This window comes from Halichoerus grypus, chromosome 4 (assembly GCF_964656455.1).
Source record: "Halichoerus grypus chromosome 4, mHalGry1.hap1.1, whole genome shotgun sequence".
NCBI lineage: Eukaryota > Metazoa > Chordata > Mammalia > Carnivora > Phocidae > Halichoerus > Halichoerus grypus.
The window spans coordinates 82,665,552-82,693,520 of record NC_135715.1 but is presented as its reverse complement, the minus strand read 5'-3'; the positions used below and the strand labels follow the sequence as shown (position 1 = coordinate 82,693,520).

Below are 27,969 nucleotides of genomic sequence, written 5' to 3'. Positions count from 1 at the left end.
AATTATTGACCAGCACCCAAGCAAGACGCACCTGTTTTCTTGGGACCTTAGGGTTGCTGGCCTCTTGTTTTCCCAGCCTGTCCTCTGGGGGAGGGGCCTGCCACACTGTTACTCAGGCAACCCTGTTTGGGCGGAGTTGCCCTGCCTCACTGTGGCGGGGGATGGGCTCAGTGGGAATCAGTTTTGGGGGCTTTTCTTCTCTGGCGGCTTTCCCTGGTGTCTTTCTGCATCTCTTTTGCAAGTCAGAGCAGAAGAGACCATTTCCAACCCTCTGCCTCAGAGCAGAGAGACCGCAGTCTGTTCTTCAGTGAGCTCTCCAGGCCACACTGTCTCCGTTTCTGTCCGTGCTGCTATAAATTGCAGCGTCCTGGGTTGTAGGCCCCTCCGCAGCGCCCCCAGTCCTGCCTCCAGGTGGGGGCATGTCTCTGCCCTTTGTGCTTCTAAAACCACCAGCCGCTCCCAGTTCGCACGCATGACCCTGCCGCTCTGGGTTCCGCCCCGGGGGCTGCCCTAAAGTCCTTTCCCTGCCACTACCAGTCTGCGAGTCTGTGCCCATCCGCAGTGCGTGAGGCTGTCACTCACCGGCGGTGTAGGATCCCCACCACCAGGCTCCCTCCCGCTGCCATTTATCCTCTGATATCTGCCCGCTGAATCTCAGCTCCCCGCTTCGTACCTCCAAACCAACCGCCTGCGATATTCTGTTTGTAGAGATCCAGATCTTCTTACATCTCAGGCTGGTTTCATAGGTGCTCAGAGTGGTCTGGTAGATATCCAGCTCAATTCCGGGGACCAGTTGGAATAGGGTCCCCTACTCCTCCGCCATCTTTCCTTCCCCCTCAAAATTTCTTCTTGTGATTGATTTCCGGTTTCAAAGCATTGTGTTCCAAAATGTGCAGGGACTGATCCCAATTTTTTTGGTACTGGTTGAGACCTGACTTGTGTGTCATTCAAAGCCCTTATTTCCTTGTTGATCTTCTGCTTAGATTATTTGTCTTTTGCAGTGAGGGGGGTGTTAAAGTCCCCTACTATTATTGTATTATTTTTTATGTGTTTCTATGATTTTGTTATTAATTGCCTTATACATTTGGCTGCTCCCATGTTAGGGGCATAAATATTTACAATTGTTGGATCTGTTGAATAGACCCTTTAATTATGATATAGTGTCCTTTCTCATCTCTTATTACAGTCTTTGGTTTAAAATCTAATTTGTCTGATATAAGGATTGCCATCCCAGCTTTCTTTTGATGTCTGTTAGCATGATAAAAAGGTTTTCCACCCCCTCACTTTAAATCTGGTGGTGTTTTGGGGTCTAAAACGAGTCTCTTGCAGACAGCATATCAATGGGTCTTGCTTTTTAATCCAATCTGATACCCTATGTCTTTTGATTGGGGCATTTAACCCATTTGCATTCAGAGTAACTATTGAAAGATATGAATTTAGTGCCATTGTATTACCTGTAAAGTGACTGTTACTCTATATTGTTTCTGTTCCTTTCTGGTCTATGTTACTTTGGGGCTTTCTCTTTGCTTAGTGGATCCCTTTTAATATTTCTTGTAGGGCTGGTTTGGTGTTCACAAATTCTTTAAGTATCTATTTGTCCTGGAAGTTTTTTATCACTCCTCCTATTTTGAATGACATACTAGCTGGATAAAGTATTCTTGGCTTCATATTTTCTCATTTAGCACTCTGAATATATCATGCCAGTCCTTTCTGGCCGGCCGGGTCTCTGTGGATAGGTCTGCTGCCAATCTGATGTTTTTACCCTTGTAGGTTACCGACCTCTTGTTCCGAGCTGCTTTCATGATTTTCTCTTCGTCTCTCAGATTTTTAAGTTTCACTATTATATGTCGGGGCGTTGACCCATTTTTATTGATATTGAGGGGGGTTCTCTGTGCCTCTTGGATTTTGATGCCTGTTTCCTTCCCCAAATTAAGGAAGTTCTCCACTATAATTTGCTCCAATATAACTTCTGCCTCTCTCTCTTTCCTCTTCTGGGATCCCAATTATTCTAATATTGTTTTGCTTTATGATATCACTTATCCCTCAAATTCTCCCCCCTCATGATCCAGTAGGTGTTTATCTCTCTTTTTCTCAGCTTCTTTATTCTCCATCATTTAGTCTTCTTTATCACTAATTCTCTCTTCTGCCTCATTAATCCTAGCAGTTAGAACCTCCATTTTTGATTGCACCTCATTAATAGCCTTTTTGATTTTGACTTGGTTAGATTTTAGTTCTTTTATTTATTCAGAAACAATTCTCTAGTGTCTTCTGTGCTTTTTTCAAGCCCAGCTAGTATCTTTATCATCATTATTCTGAACTCTTGTTCCAACATCTGACTTATGTCCATACTGATTGTGTCCCTGGCAGTCAGTACTGCCTCTTGTTCTCTTTTCTGAGGTGAGCTTTTCTATCTTGTCATTCTGTCCAGAGAAGAAAAGATGAACAAGAGAACAAAATACTAAAATGGCAACAATGACCCCAGAGAAATATACACTAAACAAATCAGACGAGACCTGAAACTGGGGAAAAGAAAAAAAAAAGAATATAATCAGACAAGTGAGCAGAATAGAGCGATACACTGGATTCTGTGTGTATAAAACGAGATCCCAAAAGTGTAAAGAAAGAAAAACTTACATATGTATAAAAATAAAGTTAAATACAATGAAAGGATAGAACATAACTGTAAAAATGGAACTTAAAAGACAAGAAAAAACAAAAGAGAAAACAACAATATATAATATAAACAGACAGGTGAACAGAACAGAGGAATACACTATCTCCTGACTATATTTTGGTCAGTTTGTTAGAAGAAACTACATCTCAAAATTGTAAAAAAAAAAAAAAAATATATATATATATATATATATATATATATATATACACAAAAATAAAATTAAATATATTGAAAGGATAAAACATAGCTGTACAGATGAACTTTAAAAAAGACTTTAACAAAACAAACCCTCCCCCCAAAAAACAAAAAACAACAACAAAAAAAGAAAATAGGAAGAAGAAAGAGAAAAACAACAAAGAGAGACTATGATCAGACAGGTGAATAGAACAGAGCCATACACTAGATTTGGGGTGTGTTTTGGTCTGTTAGAAGAAACTGCATTCCAAAATTGTAAAGAAATAAAAACTTATATATATAAAAAAATAAGATTAAATACAATGAAGGGATAGAATGTAACTGTAAAAATGAAAATTAAAAAAGATTTTAAGAAGGAGTTAATAAGGGCAACCCTCTCATGTCCCCTACCTCTTCGGGAGCTTTGTACTATCACTTTGCTATCGTTCAATAAACCTTGCTTTGCTGCCCACCAAAAAAAAAGGTGGGAGGGAGTTGATAAAATAAGAAATTGGCTGTAAACGGAAAGAATTTTTTAAAAAATTAAAGTTGAAAGACTAAAGAACCATGGGGAAAAAGCCATGAATTCTCTGTGCTGTATTCCCCTAGCGCTGGAGTTTTGCAGTTCTCAATCACCAGTAAACTTGGTCTTGGCCGGATGTTCTTGCTGATCTTCTGGGGGAGGTGCCTGTTGCCATGGTTCTCAGATGTCTTTGCTGGAGGTGGAATTGCCCCACCCTTGCCAGATCCAGACTAAGTAATGGGCTCCAGTTTGCTGTGTGTGGCTTTTGATCCCTGAAGGCTTTCCGTGCAGCTTCAGAGGATGAGAATGAAAATGGCGGCCTCCCAATCTCAGACCCCAGAGCCAAAGCTCGGGGCCCCACTCTTCAGTGAGCCCCCAGAGAAAAGCAGTCAGTCACTCCCAGCTCCCCAGTCTCCAGCCGCACTCCGAGCTCACCCGGCCTGTGACCGAGCGTTTCTATCTCTGGCACCCGACCTCATTTGGAGTCTCCAAACCCTACAGCCTCCTGTGGTGCACTCCTGCACTGCTCCCACTGGGCAGGAAGGGGGGTTCTTGCCAGTTCTGCTGCTCGTTGGGCATCTACTTGGAGAGCAGTGGCCTGACTGTGCCGAGGATCATGGTTTATGGCAACCCTGAGCTGAGAGCCCGTGCATCGGCTCCGTTTCTGCAGCCAGCTTCCCTGCTCCAATACCTGGGAGCTCTGCTGCACTCAGGCACCCCCGGTCTTTCTGTGACCCCGAGGGTCCCGAGACCACACTGTCCCAGGGAGGGTTCTGCCCCTGCTTAGCAGCCTGAGTGACGTCCTTCACCAGGGCAGACTTTTAAAGGTTCCGATTTTGTGCTCCACTGCTCTATCACTTGCCAGAAGCGGCCGACGGAGGCCCCCTCCCCCGCCGTCTATCCTCCCGAATATCGCCTTGGATTCACTTTTCCGCACGTCCTACCTTCCAGAAAGTGGTCGCTTTTCTATTCGTAGAGTTACCGCTATTCTTTTCTTAGATCTCTGGTTAAGTTCACAGGTGTTCTGAATGATTAGATAGCTATCTAGCTGAATTCCTGGGACCAGAAGAAATTAAGGTCTTCTACTCCTCCACCTTCTTGGACACTCCTTTCAGTATACAACTCTTGATCTTGGGGTTGTGAATTTGAGCCCCACATTAGGTGTACAGATTACTTAAAAAAATAAAATCTTATATAGAGAGGTAAACCTAGAAGCCAATGCTCAATTATAGAGGACAAACAAAATTATAGAGAATAAACCATTATAGATGGTTATCAGAGGAGAGCTGGGTCATGGGTTAAATAGATGATGGGGATTAAAGAGGGCATTTGTTATTTGCAACGACGTGGATGGAACTGGAGGGTATTATGCTGAGCGAAATAAGTCAATCAGAGAAAGACAAGTATCATATGATCTCACTGATATGAGGAATTCTTAATCTCAGGAAACAAACTGAGGGTTGCTGGAGTGGTGGGTGGTGGGAGGGATGGGGTGGCTGGGTGATAGACATTGGGGAGGGTATGTGCTATGGTGAGCGCTGTGAATTGTGTAAGACTGATGAATCATAGACTGTACCTCTTAAACAAATAATACATTATATGTTAATTTAAAAAAAAAAGAAGATAGTAGGAAGGGAAAAATGAAGGGGGGGAAATCAGAGGGGGAGACGAACCATGAGAGACTATGGACTCTGAGAAACAAACTGAGGGTTCTAGAGGGGTGGGGGGCGGGGGGATGGGTTAGCCCAGTGATGGGTATTAAGTAGGGCATGTATTGAATGGAGCACTCTGTGTTATACGCAAACAATGAATCACGGAACACTACATCAAAAACTAATGATGTAATGTATGGTGACTAATATAACATAATAAAATAAAATTAAAAAAAATAAAGAGAGCACTTGTGATAAGCACAGGGTGTTGTATTGAAGTGTTGAATCACTATATTGTACACTTGAAACTAATATTGCATTGTATGTTAACTAACTAGAACTTCAATAAAAATGCACAAAAAAGAAAAAATAAAATAAAATCTTTAAAAAGTCTTCATAAAGGCATTGAAGAGGTAGAAAGAAAGCAGGGATCGCCAGGCCAAATTCTGAGAGAAAGCCTGCAACTGGAGTATAATCAGAATATCTGATTCCCAAAGTTGTTTTTGCTGCAAGGATATTCTTAGAGCTCATAACCGGGCTTCAGCAGACATCTGCAGAGGCCACAGGAAGGAAGCTGTATTAGTCAGGGTTCTCCAGAGAACCAAATGGACATCTGTATGTAAATATATAGGATCTATGTCTATGTCTATATATCTACGGAGAGAGAGAGAGAGATTTTAAGGAATCGGCTCATGATTATGGAGAGTAGCAATCCAAAATCCGCAGGGTGGGCTGGCAGGCTCAGACACAGGAAGAGCTGATATTGCAATTCAAGCCTGTAGTAATCATATTTTTTTGTTTTCTGTATTTTTTTGGTGACTAGACATCTTAGTGGAGGTTGGCCAATGAGAAGCTGTTCTATTCTTGGAGATAATAATCAACTGAGAACATATCTTTCATATCCAAACCTACCAATCCCAAGGCCGTACCCCCACACCTCCTTTATCTGACTCTCACACACCAAACCAATATTTCTCCCATTCTACACGACTGCAAAGCTAGGTACCAGACAACTAGAAACCACCCTTATAGCCTCGAGCCTGTTGACATATCAAACTGGCCAATCCTAAACTGTTTCCCCTGCTCTGCCTTGCTCTGTCCATGGAAACCACAGTAAAGGCTCTGGGCTCTGCTTTTACCTCCCTCTTGCTTCTGTCTCCTGACCAAATTGGTGTTTCATCATGTGGCCCTGTGTGTAGCAGCAGACCCCCTCTTCTTGGGAAATGCAAGTAAAAACATTCCTCAATGCCATTTGCATCTTTGTGTCATCATACAGTCACCTCCATCAGTTCAAATCCCACAGGTATTTTAACACAATGTCCAAAGGTTGTTACGCTGGGGATCCAGGAAGAGAGAATATTGCAGTTCAAGTTTGGAGCAGTCTGCTTGCCAGACTAATAACCTTCTTCCTCTGGGACAGTTAGTCTTTCGTTCTATTTAGGCCCTTGACTGATGAGATGAGGCCCACCCACATGATGGAAGGACAAATGCTTTACTCAGAGCCCACTGTTTTAAGTATTAATCACATCCAAAAAACACTCTCTCACAGAAATACCTAGAATAATGCTGGACCAAATATCTGGACACTGTGAGACAAACCAAGTCGATACATAAAATTAACCATCCCAAGAATTTTATGGGAAATGCTCCCCATAGTACACTGGGACCCCAAAGAGCCGAACAAGATAAGACACACTGGTCTCCTGAAGCCCAGAAGCCTGCAGGGAAGGCCCCATTGCACTGAGTTGAAAGGAGAAAGCAAAGGAAGGGGTAGATGTGCCCTTGCAGTTTGACTAGCTAAGGGTCTGTCAATCAACATCAAGCTATGAGTGTGGTTTGAGGTGGTCTGTGACTGTTAGGGCTCCAGCCTCCTGGCAGAAACAATTGCTGAGCTACTCTTAAGGAGGGTACATTCATTCTTGGTATAAGGAAATCACTATCATTAGTTTTGCCAAGAATAAAAACCAGCATATGGTCAAACAGGACCAACCATGAAAGGAAACAAAGTAAGTAAGTAAGTTAAGTAAGAACCAGAAGATATAAGAGAAAGCAGAAATGGACAAAGATTTCAGACTTGGTAAATGTCAAACATTACCTATACCTCTACTCCTTTCCCTGCGTCTGTTAGCTTTTAAAGATCTCTACTCATTGCCTTTGTTTCTATTATCATTTACTGAATGACAAATGACCTCAAAACTACCGTCAAAGAGTGTCGCTCCCAGCATGGCTCTCTGGACCAACTCTCCAGTGAAAGTGGTGACGATTATTTGTACAAAATGAAAGCGTCCAGAAATGGTCCTATGGACATGGAGCAAAAGAAGAACAATGTATTCGAGAAAACCTACAAAAACTTAGTAAGAATGGTAAGAGTCTATAACACTTGAACCACAACCTACTTCCTCCCTTCCCCATTCCCAGCTCAGCATGAAACAAAGTCCACTCCAGAGGGCTGCAGCCAAGGACACAGGGCTCCCTCTCCCCCAGTTCAAGGGTTACAGCATCCTCTTGGGAGAGGCAGGATGCCAGTTTTCCCATCCTGACCCCTGCTACCTGCTGTCGAGGGGAAGTTCCTGGCAAGTGTGGCCAAGAGATTGGGCTCTTTCTACCGTCCAGCCCTACTCTGGAGGAGGCTCTCCCTTGGGTGTGGTGCACTGCAAATACTAGAACCCCACCTGTCCTTGTCCTGGCCTGCAATGCAAAGTGTCTAATGCTCAGATTGGCAAGCCAAGAAGACCTCCTTTCCCCATATCATGGAGCATCTACCTCCTAAAGCAGGGTCACAGAGGAGTATGCCTAAGACCGTAAGCTTCTTTGAGCTGGGATCTTTTATCTTTTTTGTTTTTTCAAAAACCTAGCAGAGAAGATTGTATATGCTAAATAAGCTAATCTATTCTACTTTTTTAAATAAGTAAATAAAATGAAAATTTACAACTCTAAAATCGAAAGACTCAAATATAAATACAAAAATCAAAGAAAATCCATAACTAAAATAAATAAAAAACTAAAAATTAATAAGTGTAAGAATGAAATACTAATTAAAAATAAGCCGAAGAAATTCTAAAATGAAATCATTTAAAAACATGCATATAATGGAAAATCACTTTGACGTTAAATGAATCAGAGCATAGATAACCATGTAAGGCGTGGCTACAGATTTGGGGAAGATGAAGCCAGTGTCCCTTCTGAGTTGTGCAGGCTGCTCGCTGCATTAAAGAGCAGAACCCAGATGAGAAGGACAGTTGCAGCAGAAGCAGCAAGAGAGCAGAGCCCTACGAAGGAGGGGTGGGGGACACAGCTAGAACAACTCCAGAAGCAATCAGCCCTGGTTTTGAGCACTTCACAGCAACAATAGGAGAGAGAGCTCTGTGAGGCTAGAAGGTCTCTCTGAGTCATAGGGCTTCCTACAAATCCAAGAAAACAAGTTTCCTGACAGGAGAGCCCTGCTGTTGAATCCCAGACAGTGGGGCTGTAGGGGAAAAGGGGAGGGAGTGCAGAATAGGGCCACTGCCCAGAAGGAAAGCACTGTTTCCTGACACACTTCATCTACTTTGATGGGCTTTGCTCAAAAACGAAGTAAAAAGCATTAAGAAAATGATACAGGTTATTGAATGACACCATAAATTAGAATTAGAAAAGCTCAGGCATGGAAGGACAGGCCTCAGGGAAGAAGAAGAAGCATATTGAAAGGTCACCTCGTAAATGAAATGTGAAGTAGTGAAAGCAAGCCCGCAGACAGCGCTGTGTGAGAATGGAAGCCAAGAGGAGGAAAACACGAAAAAGGAACTAAGCAAGAGATGACAAGATCTGAGAGAGAATGTCAAAATGTGAGCATAAGGAGAGAAAATGAATAATTGGAGTGCCTGCGAGAAAACCAAAGCAAAGACACAAAAGTGTTAAAAGTCATAGGTCAGAAATGTTCCTGGAAACAAAGTAATGCTTTGAACCTATGTATTCACAGAGCACCCTGCGCACTGAGTCAGAATGACAAACGGCAGGACATCGTCTAGTAAAATCATTGAGAGAAAAATCCAGTTAAAATTAAAATGTAAAATTTAATGAAAATTTAAAGAAAAAGGGAATCCTTGGGCATCTAGAAAAAATGGAGCAAATGACCTATAAAGGACAGGAAATTAGAATGTCATCCACATTTCTGAGTGCCATATTTTGTGTCAGAAGAAAATGGAGGAATGTATGGAAAGACACTGAAGGGAAGAAACTGTGAGCCATGGATTTTATAGCTAGAAAACCTTATTTATACGGAATAAAAGTCTTGGCATTCAAGTCATCATGCAAGACCTCGGGCAGTATTGTTCCCATGACCCCTTGAAGAGGGAGGACCGAACTTAGGACGAGAAATGCGGGGAAAGACTGTAAGGCCAGATGGCAAACACTACACCTGCGGAGACTTTGCATGACTAAGACTCTATGACAGGGAGGATGACCTTAGTGGCCGTCACTGGGGTCATCGCCTCAGAATAGTTTAAGAGCTTTCTTGGCTTGGGAGACTTTTTACTTTAGGTAAACATATTTTTAAAACAACTGGTAATAAAAATTGCTTAATGTACATAGTATATGTTAATTAATTGATTTTGAATTAAAAACTCTAGAGCTTCCAACGTTAAATGAGAAGCCTATTCACCAAAGCTCCTTCTAAGTCTACACAGCTCAGGAAGGAGCTACCCGCCTTCCATTAGCTGACTTGGGAGGGACGCGTGTTCCCGGAGGAGCCGACAGGCGGCGCTGCTGTCGGCCTCAGGGCTGATTGAAGCCCCCAGCAGTGGGCAGGCCCCAGCCCCTCGGAGGCCCAGGCTGGGTGCTGCGATGAGCAGGGACCGAATCTGTAGCACAAGCAGGAGTCCACAGGGGTCACAGCGATGGACGGAAGAGGGGCTCAGCAGGCCGTGGCTGTGTGGGCGCGTCTGGGGCCCTGGGAAGATGACCTTGACCCCTACAATGCCCAGGGGCCAGACGCCCAAGGTACTGAGGTCTGTTTCCTGCTCTGTGCGGAGGGTGTGATCTGTCAGCACACAGAGCCATTTCACCTGGGTGACGGGCTGGGCAGCTTTCGGGGTCAGGTGCCCTGCACAGGGAAATCATGCAAAGGGAAGGGGAAGACTCCAGGTCTCCAGGGAGGAACAGTCCGAGTCCCACAGACCTGGGCCGAGGGAGGAGCCGGTTGTCTCAGGTCTCACGGAACAGGAGGGGAAAGGTGACCCTTTCTCTCCCCCCACCCCTCCACTCAAGACAGTCCTGTCGTGAGATCTGCACCTCAAAAGTGGGCAGCTTCCTGGACGGCTTCCCTTTTGCCTTTATAAGGCTTTTTCCTTCTAGCACAACCACCAAACCTTGCCTGTGCCTTTCAGTTAAAAAAAATTCTCAGGCGGTGGTAATAAACACATAGGAAAGCAACAAAGTATACGTGAACTTATCTGCCTTCCCTGCTTCATCTGTGCACCTGTTCCACACGCCCAATTCTCTACTTTAGCATGACCTTGTACTCAGTCCCTTCTCTGGAGTCCATGACGAGAGAGTTTCTGGAAGCAGACGCCTACTGGAACGAAATGCAGAGCTGGAAGGAAGCAAACAATCACGCATGTCCAGAGCCACCCAAGGCAGTTAAGTTCCTGTGCAGGGAAGAGCCAGCACTCCTGCGGCCGCTCCAGCAGGGGGCGCCCAGCTCTCCTGACTCCCAGCCGCGCTACCTTGGCATTCAGGCTTGCTCAGCACATTAGGGCGCAGCTTGGCATTCAGAACCCAGGGCAGGGCTAGGAAAGTGCGTGAGAGGGGCTGCAGAGGGATTTTATGGACACTGGAGACCCAATGACCTCAGCTGCCTGGATGAGACCAGGTCCTTCAGGGTGAGAGTCCTGAAAGCGGGAATGGGAAAGAGCTACAAAAGGAGCTCCTGACTAAGAAAGAGAGAGCATTAAAGAGACTGAAAGAGGAGGTAAATCACGTGGAGGTTGCTACTCTCCATTTCTGAACCTTGTGCTGGCCTCAAAGCTGCCGCCCAGGACAGCATCCGAGAGGGGGGAGCTCTTCTCTCTGCACTGTCCAACATGCTGGCCACTGGCACCCAGAGTGGACGCACACTTGAAACAGGGCTCACTGATACAGAAGCAGGCCCATCGGGCTGGGGGCTACCATGCTGGGTAGTGCAGCTCTAGAGTTCCAGTGATGAGGAGCATGCCCCAGTTTCCTTGCAGAGGGGTTCACTGGCTTGGGCACATACACAGGGGCCCTGGGGACACTGAAAGAGGAAGGTCGACATTCAGGTCCTAGAAGAGTTCCCTGCATTTGGCCCACTTGCAAACAGGGGTGAAGAGCAGGGTCCCGCCGAGCCTGGATACACACAATCAAAACAGGAAGACCCTTCACTGTCTTCAGAAGCCCACCCTTGCTGAGAGGCTGGGCAGGCACCTGCTTCGTCTGGTGCCCACAGGCCTGAGCCAGTTATGAAGGGATCCTTTGCACACCCGAACCAGATCCCAGTCCAGGAGTGTATTCCCCTGACCTTGCCAGGGCTGAGAAACAGCAATGAGGATGGCATGGCTGCTGCCCTTGCAGGGCTTGTCCATGGCCAGGATCCCGACCCTATGAACAGGAAGACACACAGAGGAGAGTCTGGGCCTGAGAATTCCAACAGCCTTGTAGAGAAACTCCAACAGATGTCCCCCAGGCCATAAAGAGAGCAGCAAGGACCAGCTGAGCTCTAGGCTCTGCCCCCATCTCTGCGGACCTCGCCCCGCACTGAAGCCCGCACCCTCCCCACTCCCACTGTCCTAGAACGTGCTATAGCAACTGCCCTAGCCCTTGAAGCCGCCCTTCCGTGTGTATGCGTTTCTGGGCCAATCTTTGGAGACCTGACTTTGCTTCTCTGCCTCTCGCCCACTTCTGTTGGTGAAATTGCTAAAGTCTTAGAAGAAAGTACCTGTCCTGGCACACGGGTAGTTGGAGAAGACAAGAGAGGAGAAGGAAGGCCTACTGCAGTCTTGTAGGGAGACCCCCAGGTGGTGCTCATGCCAGCCGCAGCCTCATATCTGGCCTCATCCCCGCTCAGAGGAGCACCAATAACGGGAAAGGGACATCACTACCTGGTGGGCTCCATGGGTGAATGCAGCACTTTGCAGATTGACTGACATGATTCATGTTCTCAAAAGACACTCAGTAATCCTTAGCTGTACCTGTTTAAGTTAGCCCACTGTGAGCCCGCTGGGGCCATGGGCTCTGGGCCTCGGCCTCACTCTGTCCCCTCTGCCCGGCAAGCCCGGCTCCCCCGAATTCAATTGTCCTTCCAGAAAGCCTTCATCACTTCCACTATGGGTGACAGGTCCCTCAGTTGGGATCCCACAACACTGGTGCTCACCCATCAGACCCAGGCGAGCCCTGGGACTGGACATCACCCAGAGCTTGTGTCCTGGGCATGGACAATCCCCAGTGTGGACACTGGCAGCCTGGAGCTCCCTGAACTGTCACCTGCTTTGGGAACAAATGTTGGGGTGCCTTGAGATGGGGCTCTGTCCCTCCATAGCAGACAAAATGAGCTGCCCTCAGCTCCATCATGCCTGTCCCCCATCTGTCCCCACCGTGTAATCATTGGTACATGGCAACTCGGGCCTCCTTGGCTGCCAGGATCCCAGAGGCTTTTGGTGGTTGGTGTTGAAAGTATTTTCTGGAGGTGAATTTGGTTTTGATGGAAACCTCGGGAGGATGAAGCCTGGCCACCCCCTACAAGCCCACACAGAGCCTGTGCCCCTGACCAATACGGCAGCGCCCCAGCCTGTGGCAGCCCTCCCCCTCATGCTCAGAGCTCTCCTCTCTCTCCTGCTCCCCATCCAATGGTGTTTTTCTCTCTTCCTGCAGGGAGAGCCCCCAGTGTTCTCTCTCTGAGGATCTGTCTTCTGTGCCTGGGGAGCTCCATCTTGTGGCAGAGAGGACAGGGGTGACTGGCCATGGCCTCCCATACAGGTTCAGGTGAAGTGGACTCCCCCTCACCTGCCGCTGGGGGAGGACAGGGGTCTCCCCCTTCTCCTCACATGGTGTCTTGAGCAGGAAGTGCAGCCCCCTCTCTCGCACAAGCTGAACTTGAGGGACACCACGGTTGGGGCAGGCAGGGGCAGGGGGTCACTGCTGGAGGAGCCTGAGGGCTGTGGAGGGGCTATGCCCAGTGCCAAAGCCCCTGGCTGAGGCTCAGTCCATCCTGCAGCTCCCATAGGCACCCAGTGTGCTTTCTAAAGGTCTCTCGTGCTCACAGAGGTACCAGTGGTTCTCGCTGTCGCCACTAATCCTACATCCGGATGAACGCATGTCTGTAACTCACTGACCCGCGCTGCCATCCGAGGTTCCTCCCTGAGACGATGGGCTCCAGCCAGGATGGCCAGGGCGCAAGCAGACAGGAGGGGCCCGACATGCAGCCCTCTGCTGCCTGGAGCACGGCCTGGTTGCTCGAGTTAGAAGCTGAGTTATGGCGCAGGAGGGGCTGGAGTGGCTGGGGCGCGTCCCGGGACGGGCCTGCGTGAGGTGTGTCCCAGGACTCGGGGCAGGGATGCTTGTGGGGGAGGACCCCTGAGGGGGGTGTGGGCAGGCTCTTCCCTGCTCTGTGGGTCACTGCCAGGGACCCTGATGGCCTCACTGCTGGCTTGTCCTCCTCATGATTTCAGGGCTCATCTCGAGTCTCCGGGGTCCCTCCTTTCCCAAACAAGGCGCCACCTTAATAAAGAGAGCATAGATAGAGGAGTCTGCGGCCAATACTCCAGAAATGTGGCTCAAGGGGGTTCCATTTGTTCCTCTAGGAATCAGTCCTAAAGAAACAGAGATTTATGGCACGGATGTACTTTTCAGTGTAATTCTGAGAGGCAAATCCGTATAAATGGCTCAACTGTTCAACAGCTGGGGCAGCTGAGGAAATGCTCTGTGGCCACTGAGAATGCCCCAGGGGACAGGAGTGACAGTGTCTGTCCACTGTGGGGACGTCAGGTAGATCAAGAGCCCAGCCCTGGAACCCCCCTGCCCCACCATGTCACACACACACACACACACACACACACACACACACACACACACACAGCACTCAGAGGGAAAGGACTAGAAGATGGACTCATGTGTTAAGGGTGATTATTTCTTGGGAGAAGGAATGTGTCTTCTTTTCTTCATATTCAAATGATTATTTTACTAAATAAACATAATCTGGCTAATACCTAAAGAACTATTTACTTTAGTACCAAATATATTAGTAGTAAATGGGAAGATTTCATGTGAGATTTTAACATTTTTATAATATGCACATTACAATAGGATAAACGTGGTCTATCCAGGAAAATGAAAGAATTTAAAGGTGTCTCAAGGACCCAGACATTTCTCTTGTGGTTTCTGCCTTTCGAGGCATCCTTATAAATGGGAACCTATCCCACATAATGAAAAGACTTCATTTTGCGGCTTCCCAGAATCTTTGCATTGTCAGGAACATTCCTTTGTAATAAAAATGTTATTTTTATAAAAAATGGAAAAACATTATGAATCACTCTTCTGTTCTGTAACCAGACACAAAAGGCCATATTGTAGGATTCCAGGCACAGGAAAATCCCAGAACAGGTAAACAACAGAGACAGGGAGAAGAGCAGTGGTCTCTGTGATGGGAATGTTCTAGAAGTGAATGGTTGAGCAACACTCTGAGTGTACCTCATGGCACCTGGATATACAATTGAAAAGGATCAGAGGGGCACCTGGGTGGCTCCAGTCCTTAAGCTTCTGCCTTCTGCTCAGGTCATGATCCCAGGATCCTGGGACTGAGCCCCCATCAGGCTCCCTGCTCAGCGGGAAGCCTGCTTCTCCTGCTCCCTCTGCCCCTGCTTGTGTTCCCTCTCTCGCTGTGTCTCTCCCTGTCAAATAAATAAATAAAAACTTTATAAAAAAAAAAGAAAGAAAGAAAGAAAAGAAAAGGATCAGAGTAGGGGCGCCTGGGTGGCTCAGTTGTTAAGCTTCTGCCTTCGGCTCAGGTCATGATCCCAGGGTCCTGGGATCCAGCCCCACATCAGGCTGCCTGCTCAGCGGGAAGCCTGCTTCTCCTCTCCCACTCCCCCTGCTTGTGTTCCTGCTGTCGCTCTCTCTCTCTCTCTCTCTGTCAAATCAATAAATAAAATCTTTATTAAAAAAAAAGGAAAAGAAAAGGATCAGAGTAAAATTTTATGTAAACTCAGATTCTACTTCATTTAACGAACAAAGTACAGGAAGCCATTATACAGGTGCATACAGACCACAAACACTACAAAGAATGCAGTGACAGGGGAGGGGAAGCCGTCCTTCGGGGCTGTAGCCAGCACGAGCTGCTGCTCGGGGGCCGGGGCTGGTTGCTCCACTGAGGCAGGGGCCTGCTCGGGCCCGGCGGCGACCCCAGGACCAGGGCCTGGACCCTGCTCGACCTCCGGGTCGGGCATCGGTGCGGGTGGCTCTTCCAGCGCAGGAGCGTGAACGAGCGCTCTGACTAGCACCTGCGCCGGCGCCCGCGGGGCAGGGGGCGCCCCTGCTCTCCCTAGTGGCTGAGCCCCCGCAGCAGGGACGGGCTCGGCCCGCGGGGGCTCTGAGGCGACAGCAGGGGCCACAGCGCGAGCTGGGCCCAGTTCTTGCGCTCCTTCCGGATCTCGCTCCGGGGCTGGTGCTGTAGCTCCAAGAAGAGAAAGTATCGTCGGCCTGATGGGCTTCCCACGTCCCTCCTAAGTGAAGGAAACTTTTCCCTCCGCTCAGTGCTGTCTGAGTCCAGGATCCGATCCCTGGGAGGTCTCCCCGGACGGCAGGCCATGGGGACAGGGATCTGGGACTACGCACTGCTCCCGGCCCAACCGCACTCTATGGAGGCTTGCTCTGCGTGGCCCGCCCGGTCCCCTCCACGGGCCCTCGCCAGGCACCCCCGGCCCTCCTCACCCCCAGCCTCTGGCTCCGGGGGCTCCAGGGCTTGCAGCTGTGACAGCAGACGCTGGGCACGGCGTTCCAGGTCCGAGCCTGGCATATGGAGGCCCATGTACGTGAGCAGCACGTTCAGGCGGGGAAATTCTGGGGGCTGGAAAAAATCCTGGGGATATTGGTCCAGCCATGTGCCCAGGATGGAGGAGATGGCCCTGGGGACAGACAGGTAGGCAGGGAGTCAGAGGACAAGGCACCCTCCCACACAGATGTCCCAGGGAACCCCTGAATGTCAGAGACCGGGCCTACTCCTTGTCCACCTGTGATCTGGAAGGACTGCCTGACACAGGCCTGGTCACAGAGGACAGGCTGCCAAAAGCCTTTGTGAGGGGGAGCCCTTGATCAATGGTGTGGCCATTTCTGTCCTTGTTGGGGGAGTCCGGGCACACTCCTCAGTCTGTGTCCTTGCCCACTTGCCACTTGGATTCAACTGCATGCGGCCAGGGAGGGGTGGTGTCGGGCCTTGTTCATTGCCCTCACTGCACACATCACTGCTCTGTGAATATCCAGCCAAGGAGGGAGCAAAGGGACTCTGTCTCGTGCCAGGCCTTCCCAGGACCCTCCCAATACCTCCAGCTTTACCTCCTGTGCCTAATGCTGCCTCATTCACTAGGTGCCATGAGTGGGTCTCTTTCCACTGACACTCCTCTCCCACAGGGTGGGGGACGTCTGTCCCTGAGCTCTCACTGGGTCTCCTGAGCACCTGCTGAGCACCCAGTGTCCAGGTTCCACCAGATCGCTGAGTGTGATGGCCCCACACTCCTTGTTCTGGGTCCCGGGATTGGGGTAGAGACAGGGCTGGGAGGGGGCAGGGATGGGCAATGACTCTCTCAGGGGCTGAAGCTGTCCTCCAGCCCCCTCTGCTCTCCCACAGTGCCCACAGCCCACCCACAGCTCCCCTTTTTCCCAGATTCCTAAAACAGGAGTCGCAGATGTGTGGGATGAGGGTCCAGCAGCCCCCCATCTCACAGTCCCCTCGTTGCCCTCATGGGGAGGGAATTCCCTCCCGTAGTAGCCGAAGCTCACTCACATGTTCCGCTGCTCCAGGGCTCCGCCGAGCTCATCAGAAGTAGAGAGAATGCACCCATATCTAGAGGAGGCCAGAGGGGCACCACATGAAATGTCCTGTGGATGCCACCTCTCATCATGTCTAGTGTCACTGTCTGACTAGTCTGGAGCCCTGGGGTGCTGTCTGCTCTGTGCAGGGGTCAGTCAGCTCCTAGGGAAGCACCTGCACTGAGTGGGGCTTCCTGAATGCTTGATGAATGGAAGGGCCCCAACCACCCCATCACAGATACCTGAGTGGGCCTGGGCCCCCTGCTCAGCCCCAGGGATCCCTGCTCTGGTTTCACCCAGGACACGGACCCCAGATGGAGTCTCAAATCTCCCTTTCAAATGGCAAAACAGCCCAGCTGGAGACCATAGTGACAGTGAGGGATGAGGCAGAGGATTCCTCGTGAGGAGCAGGACAATGATAAATGAGCACAACCACAGCCCCTCTAGCAGGCCTTTCTGCAGGCCCAGGCCCCCAGGTGTACTTTCCCTAAAGGACACCACTGAGTCCCTATAATAACTCTGCCCCAGTCAGAGGAGCAAACCGAGGCTCGAGGAAGTTTGGTGACGTTCCTGAGACTCACAACCAGGCGGTGGCCAGATCTCACTGGGCTGTGGAGGGGCAGGGTGCTCACGTTGTAAAGAAGAGGTCCAGCACCTCGGGGTGGTGGCAAAAGCTGTGTTCGTGCCCAGGAATGTGGAGATGTAGCTGAGGTCTCTGCCTAGGAAGGCGGGCACCAGGTGTTATTCGCATCTCCAGCAGGTCAGCCCGGTTGGTCCAGAGCACGCGGGTCTCATTCCTCTCTGTGGCTGAGCCATTTTTATCCTGAGGTGAAACGGAGGAGACATGCACTCAGCTCTGTAGCCACCAGGAGGGTTGGGGGTGGGAGCGCAGACCAAATCCCCAAGATCTCAATGACTTATGGCAACAGGTGGGACAGGAGGGCCCATGGTAGAAAAAACAATGAGGTGCCTGGGTGGTTCATTGGGTTAATCCTAAGACTCTTGGTTTTGGCTCAGTCACGATCTCAATGTCTTGAGATCGAGCTCCTCGTAGGGCTCCGTACTTAGGGCAGAGTCTGCTTGAGGATTCTGTCTCTCCTTCTGCTTCTCCCCACTCTCCCCCTGCCTCTCTCTCAAATCAATCAATCAATCAACCAATCAGTAAGTCTTTCAGGAAAAAGAAAAAAGGTCCTTGACATCCATACAAGGAATTGAAGTAGATGATGTCGGAACACGTTTTATGTCAGGTCAGGTTGTTAGCTGAGTATGGACACCACCTCCCCGCATGAACGGCACCGATCCCGTGATCTCTGACAACATACCCCATTCTTGAGATGAGAGCACAGACACGTTTTCTTAGGCGAGAGGGCTCAGGATAGTAGGGCATGTAGGATGTTTAGTGCAGCACTGTGAGTTGGCCACAGAGGGGAGTCCCATCAAAGCCCTGCATCAGTCAAGGCCTCAGTGGCTGTGGTAACTGACTGGCCTTCTGGAATGTTGTACAATGAGGCCCCTGCTCCTGACCCTGTAGGGGCCCCAGGGATGTGGACTTTCACAACCCAAGGGCAAAGCAGGAGACACAGTACCATGAGCCCCATGTCCCTTTGGGGAAAACTCTCCCAACTCACCATGATCATGTGCAAGATTGGAGAAGATGGGGAAGGACTGTCAGGCCAAAGGGGACACCTGGAGGACTAGTTAGGAAAATGCATAGCACAGTGCAAGACGATTCTAGATGAATGGGATGAGACATGGTTTAAGGTGTCTTTTCTGATGTTCCTACAAATACGTGGACAATGACGGTGCATCTGGCCCAGGCAGGGCAGGGCCCCGAGGGCAAGTTTGGGGAGGAGATGGGGATGCAGATTCAGATGGAGCAGGACTGTGGGAGGGAGCCCAGGGCAGTAGCAGGCTGGCTTCTGGGACCTGAGGCCCTTTTGCTGCATCGGGGCCCTGGGGGGTGGGTCACCCCAGCACCTGCACTCACCCTGAGCCAGCGCTGGACTCTGTTGCCAGTGTGGGGCACCTTCCTGTCCTTCACGGAGGGAGCGCGGAGGCCCTCATCGTTCAGCTCCTGCCCCGTCTCCTGTGGGGAGCTCTGTAGAGACAGTGCCAGGCAGCCAGGCACGAGGCCTCAGAGCCCTGTGCGGCTACCTTCGCTGGGCCTCGGACCCAGGGACTCCATTCCACACACACACCACACCACAGGATGCACAGCCCTCCACCGCGGAGAGAAACGTGACACAGCCTCAGGGCCTTGGATTCACTCTGGCACAGGTGAGAGGCCCTCAGGGATCCTCATCTCCCCCCGCCCCCCACCCACCATGACGTCGGTGTGAACATGAAGGCACCGCCAGGGCATCCGCTGCCCTGCGACGTCCTCCAGCCCAGGGGCAGGCCCTCCCCGCACATCCCTCCTTCCTGGAAACTCAAGAGGAGGGGATGGGGCTGCCCTGGGGTGGCTCAGGGAGGTGGCTTGGCCTGGCCCGGCCTTCTCTGTATTACCTTATGGCCCCTCCTGCCAAATGCCCTGAGGCAGCGGGGGCGAGCCTTGAGCCAATGTCTGCAGCAGGTGAAAAAGCCCTTACCCTGGGGTTTCTGGAAGCCAGAGCCCCGGGAAGTAGGCAAACAACAAGAGAACATCTTTCACGATCGGATGTCTCCAGTCAAGTGACCCTGATACGGGACTACAGTAGAATGTGGGTGCCTGGTCACAGGGGTTCCAAGTTCTGTTGGGGTCTGTGGTCAAGGAAGTGACTTCACTGCCTGGGATCCCCTACCTGAGTCCACTCCTGGATTGACGCCCCCACCAACAGTGCTCTGGGCTGCCGGCTGCTCATCCCCGGTCCGCATGCAAGGCCACATCTGTGTCCAGTGACACCAGCGCACCCCTCACCACAGCCCGCAGGGAAGGTCTGGGTGCAGCCAGGGCCCCAGCTCGGAAACACACCCGGCTTCAGACACAACTCTCCACTCTTACCTGGTCTGACCCTGCCTAAGCCACTGTGCTTGTCAGGGACGGTCTGTGTCTGGTCTGTCCAGTGCACAGTATTCCAGCATGGACTTCCTCCAGACGTCCACGGCATATGTGGGATGATATCTATGAAACTGGAGGAGTGGTGTCTCATGTAGGAAATACCTCCAACCACATTTTCTTCCTCTTCTCACCTTCTCTGAGTCCGCTACTGGTCAGATTCCACCCCACAGTCCCTACTGGGGTGTGTGTGTGTGTGTGTGTGTGTGTGTGTGCGTGTGTGCGTGTGAGCATGTGGACGCTCACCATGTTGTGCACGTGTGTACACCAGGGCTCACACTCTGGAGACCCAGAAGATGGCAGCCCCTCCGACAGAGGGATGGGCAATAGCTTCCCAAGATCTTAGGCTTCCTAATTTCCAGAGCAAACCCTAAAGAAGACGGTGGAGCCTTGGCCCTTGAAGGTCAGAATCCACCCTTACCCCTAGAGTCTGCCTGTCCTGTGCTGCGAGCCATTACCTCCTTTCCAATGGGTGTGATGTGGATGGGGGGGCCACTCAGTGGGTTGCCAGGACCTGGTTCCTCCTCAGACAAGAACGTGCTGGAATGCCTCCTGTAGGATATCAATGCTCACCCTCACCCCCACACCATCTCCATGTCTGTAGCCACTTACTTCAACACGACCTTTTCCAGAGCCCCCACTGAATGGTTAGGTGCATCCAAGGCCCCAACTTTGAGGACATTCAAAGAGGTGGGTTCGTGCCTGGTCCAGCCTTCTTACCAGTCTGTGATTCTGGGCAAGGCACTGACCCGGCAGGGGTCTTCCCCTTCTCCCCTCAGTGGCTCCCGCCGATCCCCACCTCCTGTGTACACATCCTTGTGTAACCCCCTCCCCTGGAGTGTGATCTGGACGTAGTGGTTCACTTCCATTCCACAGAACGTGGCAACATGACCCAAAGCCCCTTCCGAGATTCGGTTATAAAAGCTCCGTGCCCAGCCCCGTGCTGACCCTGATCCGTGTTCTCGCTCAGATCCCCACACTGGGAAACAAGCCCCTATGTGGAACCATGACACAGGCATGTGCACGTGGCCTAACACCGAGGGCCAACAACAGACAGAAGAACTCAGGCCTTCGAGATGGACTGAATCCCGCCAACACCCCTAAGTGAGCTCGGGTTCTAAGTGAAGCAGGTCCTGCCTTGGTGTTGTCAACAGCCCCAACCTCCTGAGAGGCTCTGGTAGGAGCCCCCAGCTGAGCACTGCTGGGGTCCTGATCCCCGGAGACTGTGACCCAGTGAGTGTTTGTGGGCGAAGCCACCGAGTGTGGGGAGATGTGGTGTGACCCAGCACTAGGAGCAGGGCACTGAGACTGTCCACCTGCCCCAGGCCCTGCCCCTCCTCCTCTCCCTCTCTGCTCTCCTCCTCAGCTTCCTCCAGCCACCCTGGCCTCCTTTCTAACCTCCACTCTGGCAACATCAACTTGGGCCTCCACTCCTCTGCAGCGTGGTGCCCTCTGCTGGCTGCATATACTTGGATTTGTGCTGGGGTGTCTCCTTGGCCTGCCTCAGGAAATCTCAATGTCACCTCAGCACGGCCTTGTCAGACCCCTCACCTGCCGGAGCTCGGGACCCAGTTGTCGCCCCTGCTCTCTTCCTATGGAGCAACTGCTCTTTTCATTCACGTTTTTCATTCATGTTTGTCCATCTTCCCTCTAGACCCTGAGCTCCTAGAGGGGGAACCCGGGTGGCTGAGAAGCACCTGCATCATCTGAGTGCTCGGGGCACAGCGGCTGATGAACAGGCCAGAGGATCCATCCCACCACCGACCAGCTCAATTGTTGGAGCCTAATTGATTTGGGTCCTTTGGAAGTCCTTTTGTTTTCTTTTGTTTTGTGTTTTAAGTAAACTCTGTGTTCGATGTGGGGCTCAAACTCACCACCCCGAGACCCAGCGCCACGTGTCCTACTGACTGAGGAAGCCAGGTGCCCCTTTGGTCATTTTTAAAGCTACTAGGCTGATAACTATTGAAGTTAACTTGGTGATTTCAACATTTAGCAGGTATATTTCGTTATGCTGAATTACCAAATATCTCCCCAAGTTTCGGTAGCATGTCACCATGGATTTCCCTACATGACAGCGCTGAGTGGCTGTTCAGATGGGAGATGGAGCGCCTTCCTGTGGTCATTCAGGACCCCAGGGTCCCTGCACCGTGGGCCTTCTCCCTCCCTGGGAGGTCATGTACCTCTGCAGCCGTGAGCACAAGGGGGAAGATGACAAAGATATACATACAGGAGAGTGTTCCTAGCCAGGTCTAAAAGGCTCAAAATGTCCACCTTCATGCTCAATCTTTTATTTTTTGGGGGGATTTTATTTATTTATGAGAGAGAAAAGAGAAGAAGTAGGGGGGAGAGGCAGAGGGGGAAGTAGAACGAGAGAGATGCTGGGGTGAGGAGGACAGGGGGTGACTGGTGAGGGCCTGTGGAGGGAACAGCTTGGGCCACGCAGAGCAAGCCTCCATCGACTGTGGTTGGGCCGGGAGCAGTGAGTAGTCCCAGATCCCTGTCCCCGTGGCCTGCAGTCTGGGGAGACCTCCCAGGGATTGCTTCATGGACTCAGACAGCATTGAGTGGTGGAAAAAGTTTCCTTTATTTAGAAGGGACCTGGGAAGCCCATCAGGCTGATGATACTTTCTTTTCTGGGAGCTACAGCACCAGCCCCAGAGCGAGATCCGGAACCAGCGCAAGAACTGGGCCCAGCTCCCGCTGTGGCCCCTGCTGCAGCTTCCGAGCCCGAGTGCCGCGGGTGGGGATGAGTGTGAGGGGCATATGGCTGAGGATACAGCAGAGGGGAGGCACCCGGCTTAAGGAGGCTACTGCAAAGTTTTATAAGCAAAGAAGTGCCAAGTTAAAACTTTTAGAAGTCTCCTACTGTGGGGGATGACCCTGGCTTAAAGGTGTTCAAGTGGGGAAGCAGGGTGGAGTCCCCGCTGTGACAGCGTGATCTCAGGATCCCGGGGGTCACAAGAAGAGCGGGTGGGGCCTGAATGCTTCAGAGTTCCCAGACGTCAGATCGGGAAGGCTGGCTGAAAGCCGCGAGTCTAGGTGCTGGCTTCCTGCTCTATGTAGCCCTAAACCACGAATCCCAGCACGGTTGCGGGGTGGCTTTCCTGGGAGGGGTCCAGCAAAAAGCAGAAGCATGGCAAGCCCTCCAACACCCAGGACGTACAGCGTGGGTCTGGGCCACAGGAATCCATAGAACCTGGAGTTGGAACTCGGTCTCGGGCCTGAGATAGGAACACTTCGTCACTGGCAGGTGAACACAGAGTTCTGACAGAAACCGGGGAGGTAAGACAGACTGCTTTTCTGTGAGGGCTCACTGAAGAGCTGGGGGGCAAATTTTCAGCTCCTGGGTAGGGAGCAGGGTGCAGCCATATTCATCCCACCCATTGGGGCCGCAAGCCTTCAGGGAGTAAAACAGCGCCACATCCTGGAATCCAGAGCCGCTTACACTGAGGCCTGCCTCTGCTGGGAGAGGGGCATTTGCACCAGTTGAAGTACACCTGAGGATCAGTGCTCAGGGCCCTCCCCCTGAAGGCCAGCACAAACCACTCAGTCCTGTCACGTTTACCAATCAGAGAGGGGTGCAAAGCTTCAGCTCCTAGGGGAAACACTAAGTAGCATTCTCTGTATGTTTATTTTTTTTAGTGTTTTATTTTTTCAGGTTTTTCTAATTTTTTCATCTATCTATCTATCTATCTATCTATCTATCTATCTATCTAGTTTGTTTGATTCCTTTCATTGTATTTTATTTTTTCTTTCTTCTTTTCTCTTCTGGACACAATGACGAGATGGAGAAATGCACCCCAAAAGAAAGAACAGGATGTAGTACTCACTAACAGGGATTTAGTCACTATGGATATAAGTCAAGTATCTGAACTAGAATTTAAAACAATGGTTAGAAAGATACTAGATGGGCTAAAAAAAGCATAGGAGACACTAGAGAATCCCTCACTGTAGAAATAAAAGAACCAAAATCTAGACAGGCCCAAATTAAAAATTCCATTACAGAGATTCAGTCCCCAATGAAGACTATTAAAAGGACAGTGAATGAGCCAGAAGAGGAAGTCAGTGATATACAAGCTAAACTAATGAGGGGAGATTTTGAGAACTCAGTACTTCCCTAAAGTGAAACAATATCCAGATAATAGGGGTCCCAGAAGATGAGGAGAGGGACAGAGGGGGAAACCCAGCAGGGGTCTATATCATTGATTTCCACTCTAGGGGGAGAAGGTTTATTTCAATAAATTGGAGCTGAGGACTTCCCTACCCGGGAGAAGGAAACATGTACTCAAGTCCAGGAGGCACAGAGAACCCCTCTAAAATCAATAAAATATGTCACCATCTTGACATATAATAGTCAAGCTTCCAAATTTCAACGATAAAGAGAAAATCCTGAACGCAGCTCAGGACAAGAGGGCCTTAACCTACAAGGATAGATACATAAGTCCAGCAGCACACGTGTCCCCAGAGACCTGGCAGCCCAGAAAGCACTGCATGATATATTCAATGTGCTAAATGGGAAACTTACGCAGTCAAGAACACTTCATCCAGGGAGCCTGTCATTCAGAGTAGAAGGAGAGAGAAAGTATTTCCAGGACAAACAAAAAGTTAAGGATTATGAACACTAAACCAACCCCAAAAGAAATATTTTTGGGGATCCTTTGAGTGGAGAGAGAGCCCAAAGGTAACAAAAATCCAGAAAGGAACAGAGACCATCTAGAGAAACAGCACCTTTGCAGGTAAATCAATGGCACTGAATTCATTCCTTTCAATAATTTACTCTGATGTAAATGGACTCAGTGCTCCAATCAAAAGACACAGGCTATCAGCATGGATTAAAAAACAAAAACAAGACCTATCAATATGCTGCTTACAAGCAACTCATTGTGGAGCCAAAGACACATCCAGATTGAAAATGAGGGCATGCAGAATCCTTTATCACACTCATGGACATGAACAGAAAGCTGATGGGGCCATCCTTATATACCAGACAAACTAGATTTTAAACCAAAGCCTATTATAAGAGATGAAGAAGGACACTATATCATAATAAAAGGGTCTATCCAACCAAAAGATCTAACAATTATAAGTATTTACGTCCCTAAGTTGGGAGCAGCCAGATATATACACCAATGAATAACAAAATTAAAGAAACTCATTGATAATAATACAATACTAGTAGAGGACTTTAACACCCCACTGACAGCAATGGACAGATCATCTAAACAGAAGATCAACAAGGAAACAAGGGCTTTGAATGACACATGGGACCAGTGGGACTGCACAGAGATATTCAGAGCATTGCCCCCTAAAACAGCAGGAAACACATACTTTTGGAGTGTACATGGAACATTCTCCAGAATAGATCACATACTGGGTGAGAAATTAGGTCTCACCAGCACAAAAAGATTGACATCATACCATGCATATTTTTAGGCCACAGCGCTATGAATCTTGAAGTTAACCACAAGAAAAATGTGGAAGGACCACGAATACGTGGAGGTTAAAGAGCATCCTACGGAAGAATGAATGGAGAACCAGGAGATTAAAGAAGAATTAAAAAATACATGGAAGCAAATGAAAATGGAAGCGGGACAACTCAGAGCCTTTGGGATGCAGCAAAGGCGGTCCTAAAGGGAAGTATATGGCAATACAGGCCTTCCTCAAGAAACAAGTTATATTCTCCAACACACGACCTGACCTTAAACGTAAAGGAGCTAAAGAAAGAACAGCAAATAAAGCCTAAATCCAGCAGGTGAAGAGAAATAATAAAGATTAGAGTGGAAATCAATGATATAGAAATTTAAAAAAAAGTAGAACAGATCAATGAAACTAAGAGCTGGTTCTTTGAAAGAGTTAGGAAGATGGATCAAACCCTAGCCAGACTTATCAATAAGAAAAGAGAAAGACCCAAATAAAAAAAAAACCATGAATGAAAAAGGAGACTCTCAACCAACATGGAAGAAACACAGACAATTATAAGAGAATATTATTTGCAATGAAATGCCAACAAATTAGGTAATCTGGAAGAAATGGATGCATTCCTAGAAATCTATAAGCTACCAAAACTGAAACAGGAAGAAATAGAAAACCAAACCAGACCCGTAACCAGCAAAGCAACGGAATCAAAACCCTCCCAACAAACCAGTCTTGGGCCTGATGGCTTTCCAGGGGAATTCTAGCAAATATTTAAAGAAGAATTAATACCTATTCTTCTGAAACTGTTCCACCAAATAGAAATGGAAGGAAAAACTTCCAGACTCATTCTATGAGGTCAGCATTACCTTGATCCCAAAACCAGACAAAGACACCACCATAAAGGAGAATTTCAGACCAATATCCCAGATGAACATGGATGCAAACCTGCTCCCCAAGATCATCGCTAATAGGATCCAACAGTACATTCAAAGGATTATTCACCACAGCCAAGGGGGACTTATTCCTGGGATGCAGGGGTGGTTCACATCGGTAAATCAATCCAGTGTGATACACCACATTAATAAAAGAAAGGACAAGAACCATATGATCTTCTCAACAGATGCAGAAAATGCATTTGACAAAATACAGCATCCTTTCTTGATAAAAACAATGCGCCATGTAGGGAAAGAAAAAATACCTCAATATCATGAAAGACCACAGCAAATATCATCCGCATCAGAAAGAAACAGAGAGCTTCTCCCCTACGGTCAGCAACACGACAGGGATGTCCACTCTCACCACTGTTGTTCAACATACTACTGGCAATCCTACCCTCAGCAATCAGAGAACAAAAAGCAATAAAAGGCACCCAAAGTGGCAACAAAGAAGTCAATCTCGCACTCTTTGCAGATGACAAGGTATTCTATGTGGAAAACCCCAAAGACTCCACCCAAAAACTGCTAGAACCGATACAGCAATTCCGCAAAATCTCAGGATATAAAACCAATGTACAAAGGCAGTTGCATTTCTGTACACTAACCATGAGGCAGAAGAAAGAGAAATCAAGGAATCGATTCCACTTACAATTGCCCCGAAAAACATATGATACCTAGGATTGAACCTAACGTGAAGAGGTAAAGGATCCATACTCTGAAAACTATAGAACACTTAGGAAAGAAGTAGAGGAAGATACAAGGAAACGGAAAAATATTCCATGCTCATGGAGTGGAAGAACAAATATTGTGAAAATATCTATGCTACCCAAAGAATCTACACATTCAAAGCAATCCCTATCAAAATACCACCAACATTTTTCAGGGAGCTGGAACAAACAATCCTAAAATTTGTGTAGAACCAGAAAAGACTCCCAAAGGCCAACAGAGTGTTGAAAAAGAGAACCAACACCGGAGGCATCACAATTCCGGACTTCAAGCTCTATTTCAAAGCTGTCATCACCAAGACAGTACGGTACTCGCACAAAACCAGACACCTAGATCAATGGAGCAGAATAGAGGACCCAGGAATTGACCCTCAACTCTACGGTCAACTAATCTTTGACAAAGGGGGAAGGAATAGCCAATGGAAAAAAGACAGTCTCTTCAACAGATGGTGTTGGGAAAATTAGACAGCCACATGCAGAAGAATGAACCCGGACCACTTTCTTACACCATACACAAAAATAAACTCAAAATGCATGAAAGACCTAAATGTGAGCAAGGAATCCACCAAAATCCTAGAGGAGAATACAAACAACAAACTCTTTGACCTTGGCCACAACAACTTCTTCCTAGACACGTCTCCAGGTGCAAGGGAAACAAAACCAAACATGAACCATTGGGACATCCTCGGGGGAAAAAAAGCTTTTGCACAGCAAAAGAAACAATCAACAAAACTAAAAGCAGCCTCCACAATGGGAGAAGACATTTGCAACTCACCTATCAGATAAAGGTCTAGTCTCCAAAATCTACGAAGAACTCATCAAACT

The 27,969-nt window shown here is 48.9% G+C and overlaps 1 protein-coding gene across 2 annotated transcripts; it reads right to left on the bottom strand.

Annotated features, from left to right (window-relative positions):
• Positions 1-15,203: 15,203 nt before the first annotated feature.
• On the bottom strand, positions 15,204-19,374 carry LOC144381490 (uncharacterized). Of its 2 annotated transcripts, none has more exons than XM_078069971.1 (5): positions 19,023-19,374; positions 17,668-17,858; positions 17,010-17,069; positions 15,941-16,134; positions 15,204-15,677 (listed from the first exon to the last, which is right to left on the bottom strand). In XM_078069971.1, the coding sequence occupies exons 2-5, from the start codon at positions 17,784-17,786 to the stop codon at positions 15,232-15,234; spliced, it is 819 nt and encodes a 272-aa protein (XP_077926097.1). In that variant the 5' UTR covers positions 17,787-17,858; positions 19,023-19,374; the 3' UTR covers positions 15,204-15,231. The 2 variants fall into 2 exon arrangements, with proteins under 2 accessions (XP_077926097.1, XP_077926098.1); XM_078069972.1 differs by lacking the exon at positions 19,023-19,374 and adding an exon at positions 18,358-18,822.
• Between the last annotated feature and the right edge of the window lie 8,595 nt (positions 19,375-27,969).

Coding starts and splice junctions, on each gene's coding strand:
- LOC144381490 (XM_078069971.1), bottom strand. CDS start 17,786: ATGCGAATAACACCTGGTGCCCGCCTTCCTAGGCAGAGACCTCAGCTA. Junction 16,135..17,009: donor GCCCTGGAGCAGCGGAACAT/GTGAGTGAGCTT, acceptor GTCTGTCCCCAG/GGCCATCTCCTCCATCCTGG. Junction 15,678..15,940: donor CCCGGAGCCAGAGGCTGGGG/GTGAGGAGGGCC, acceptor TTGGAGCTACAG/CACCAGCCCCGGAGCGAGAT.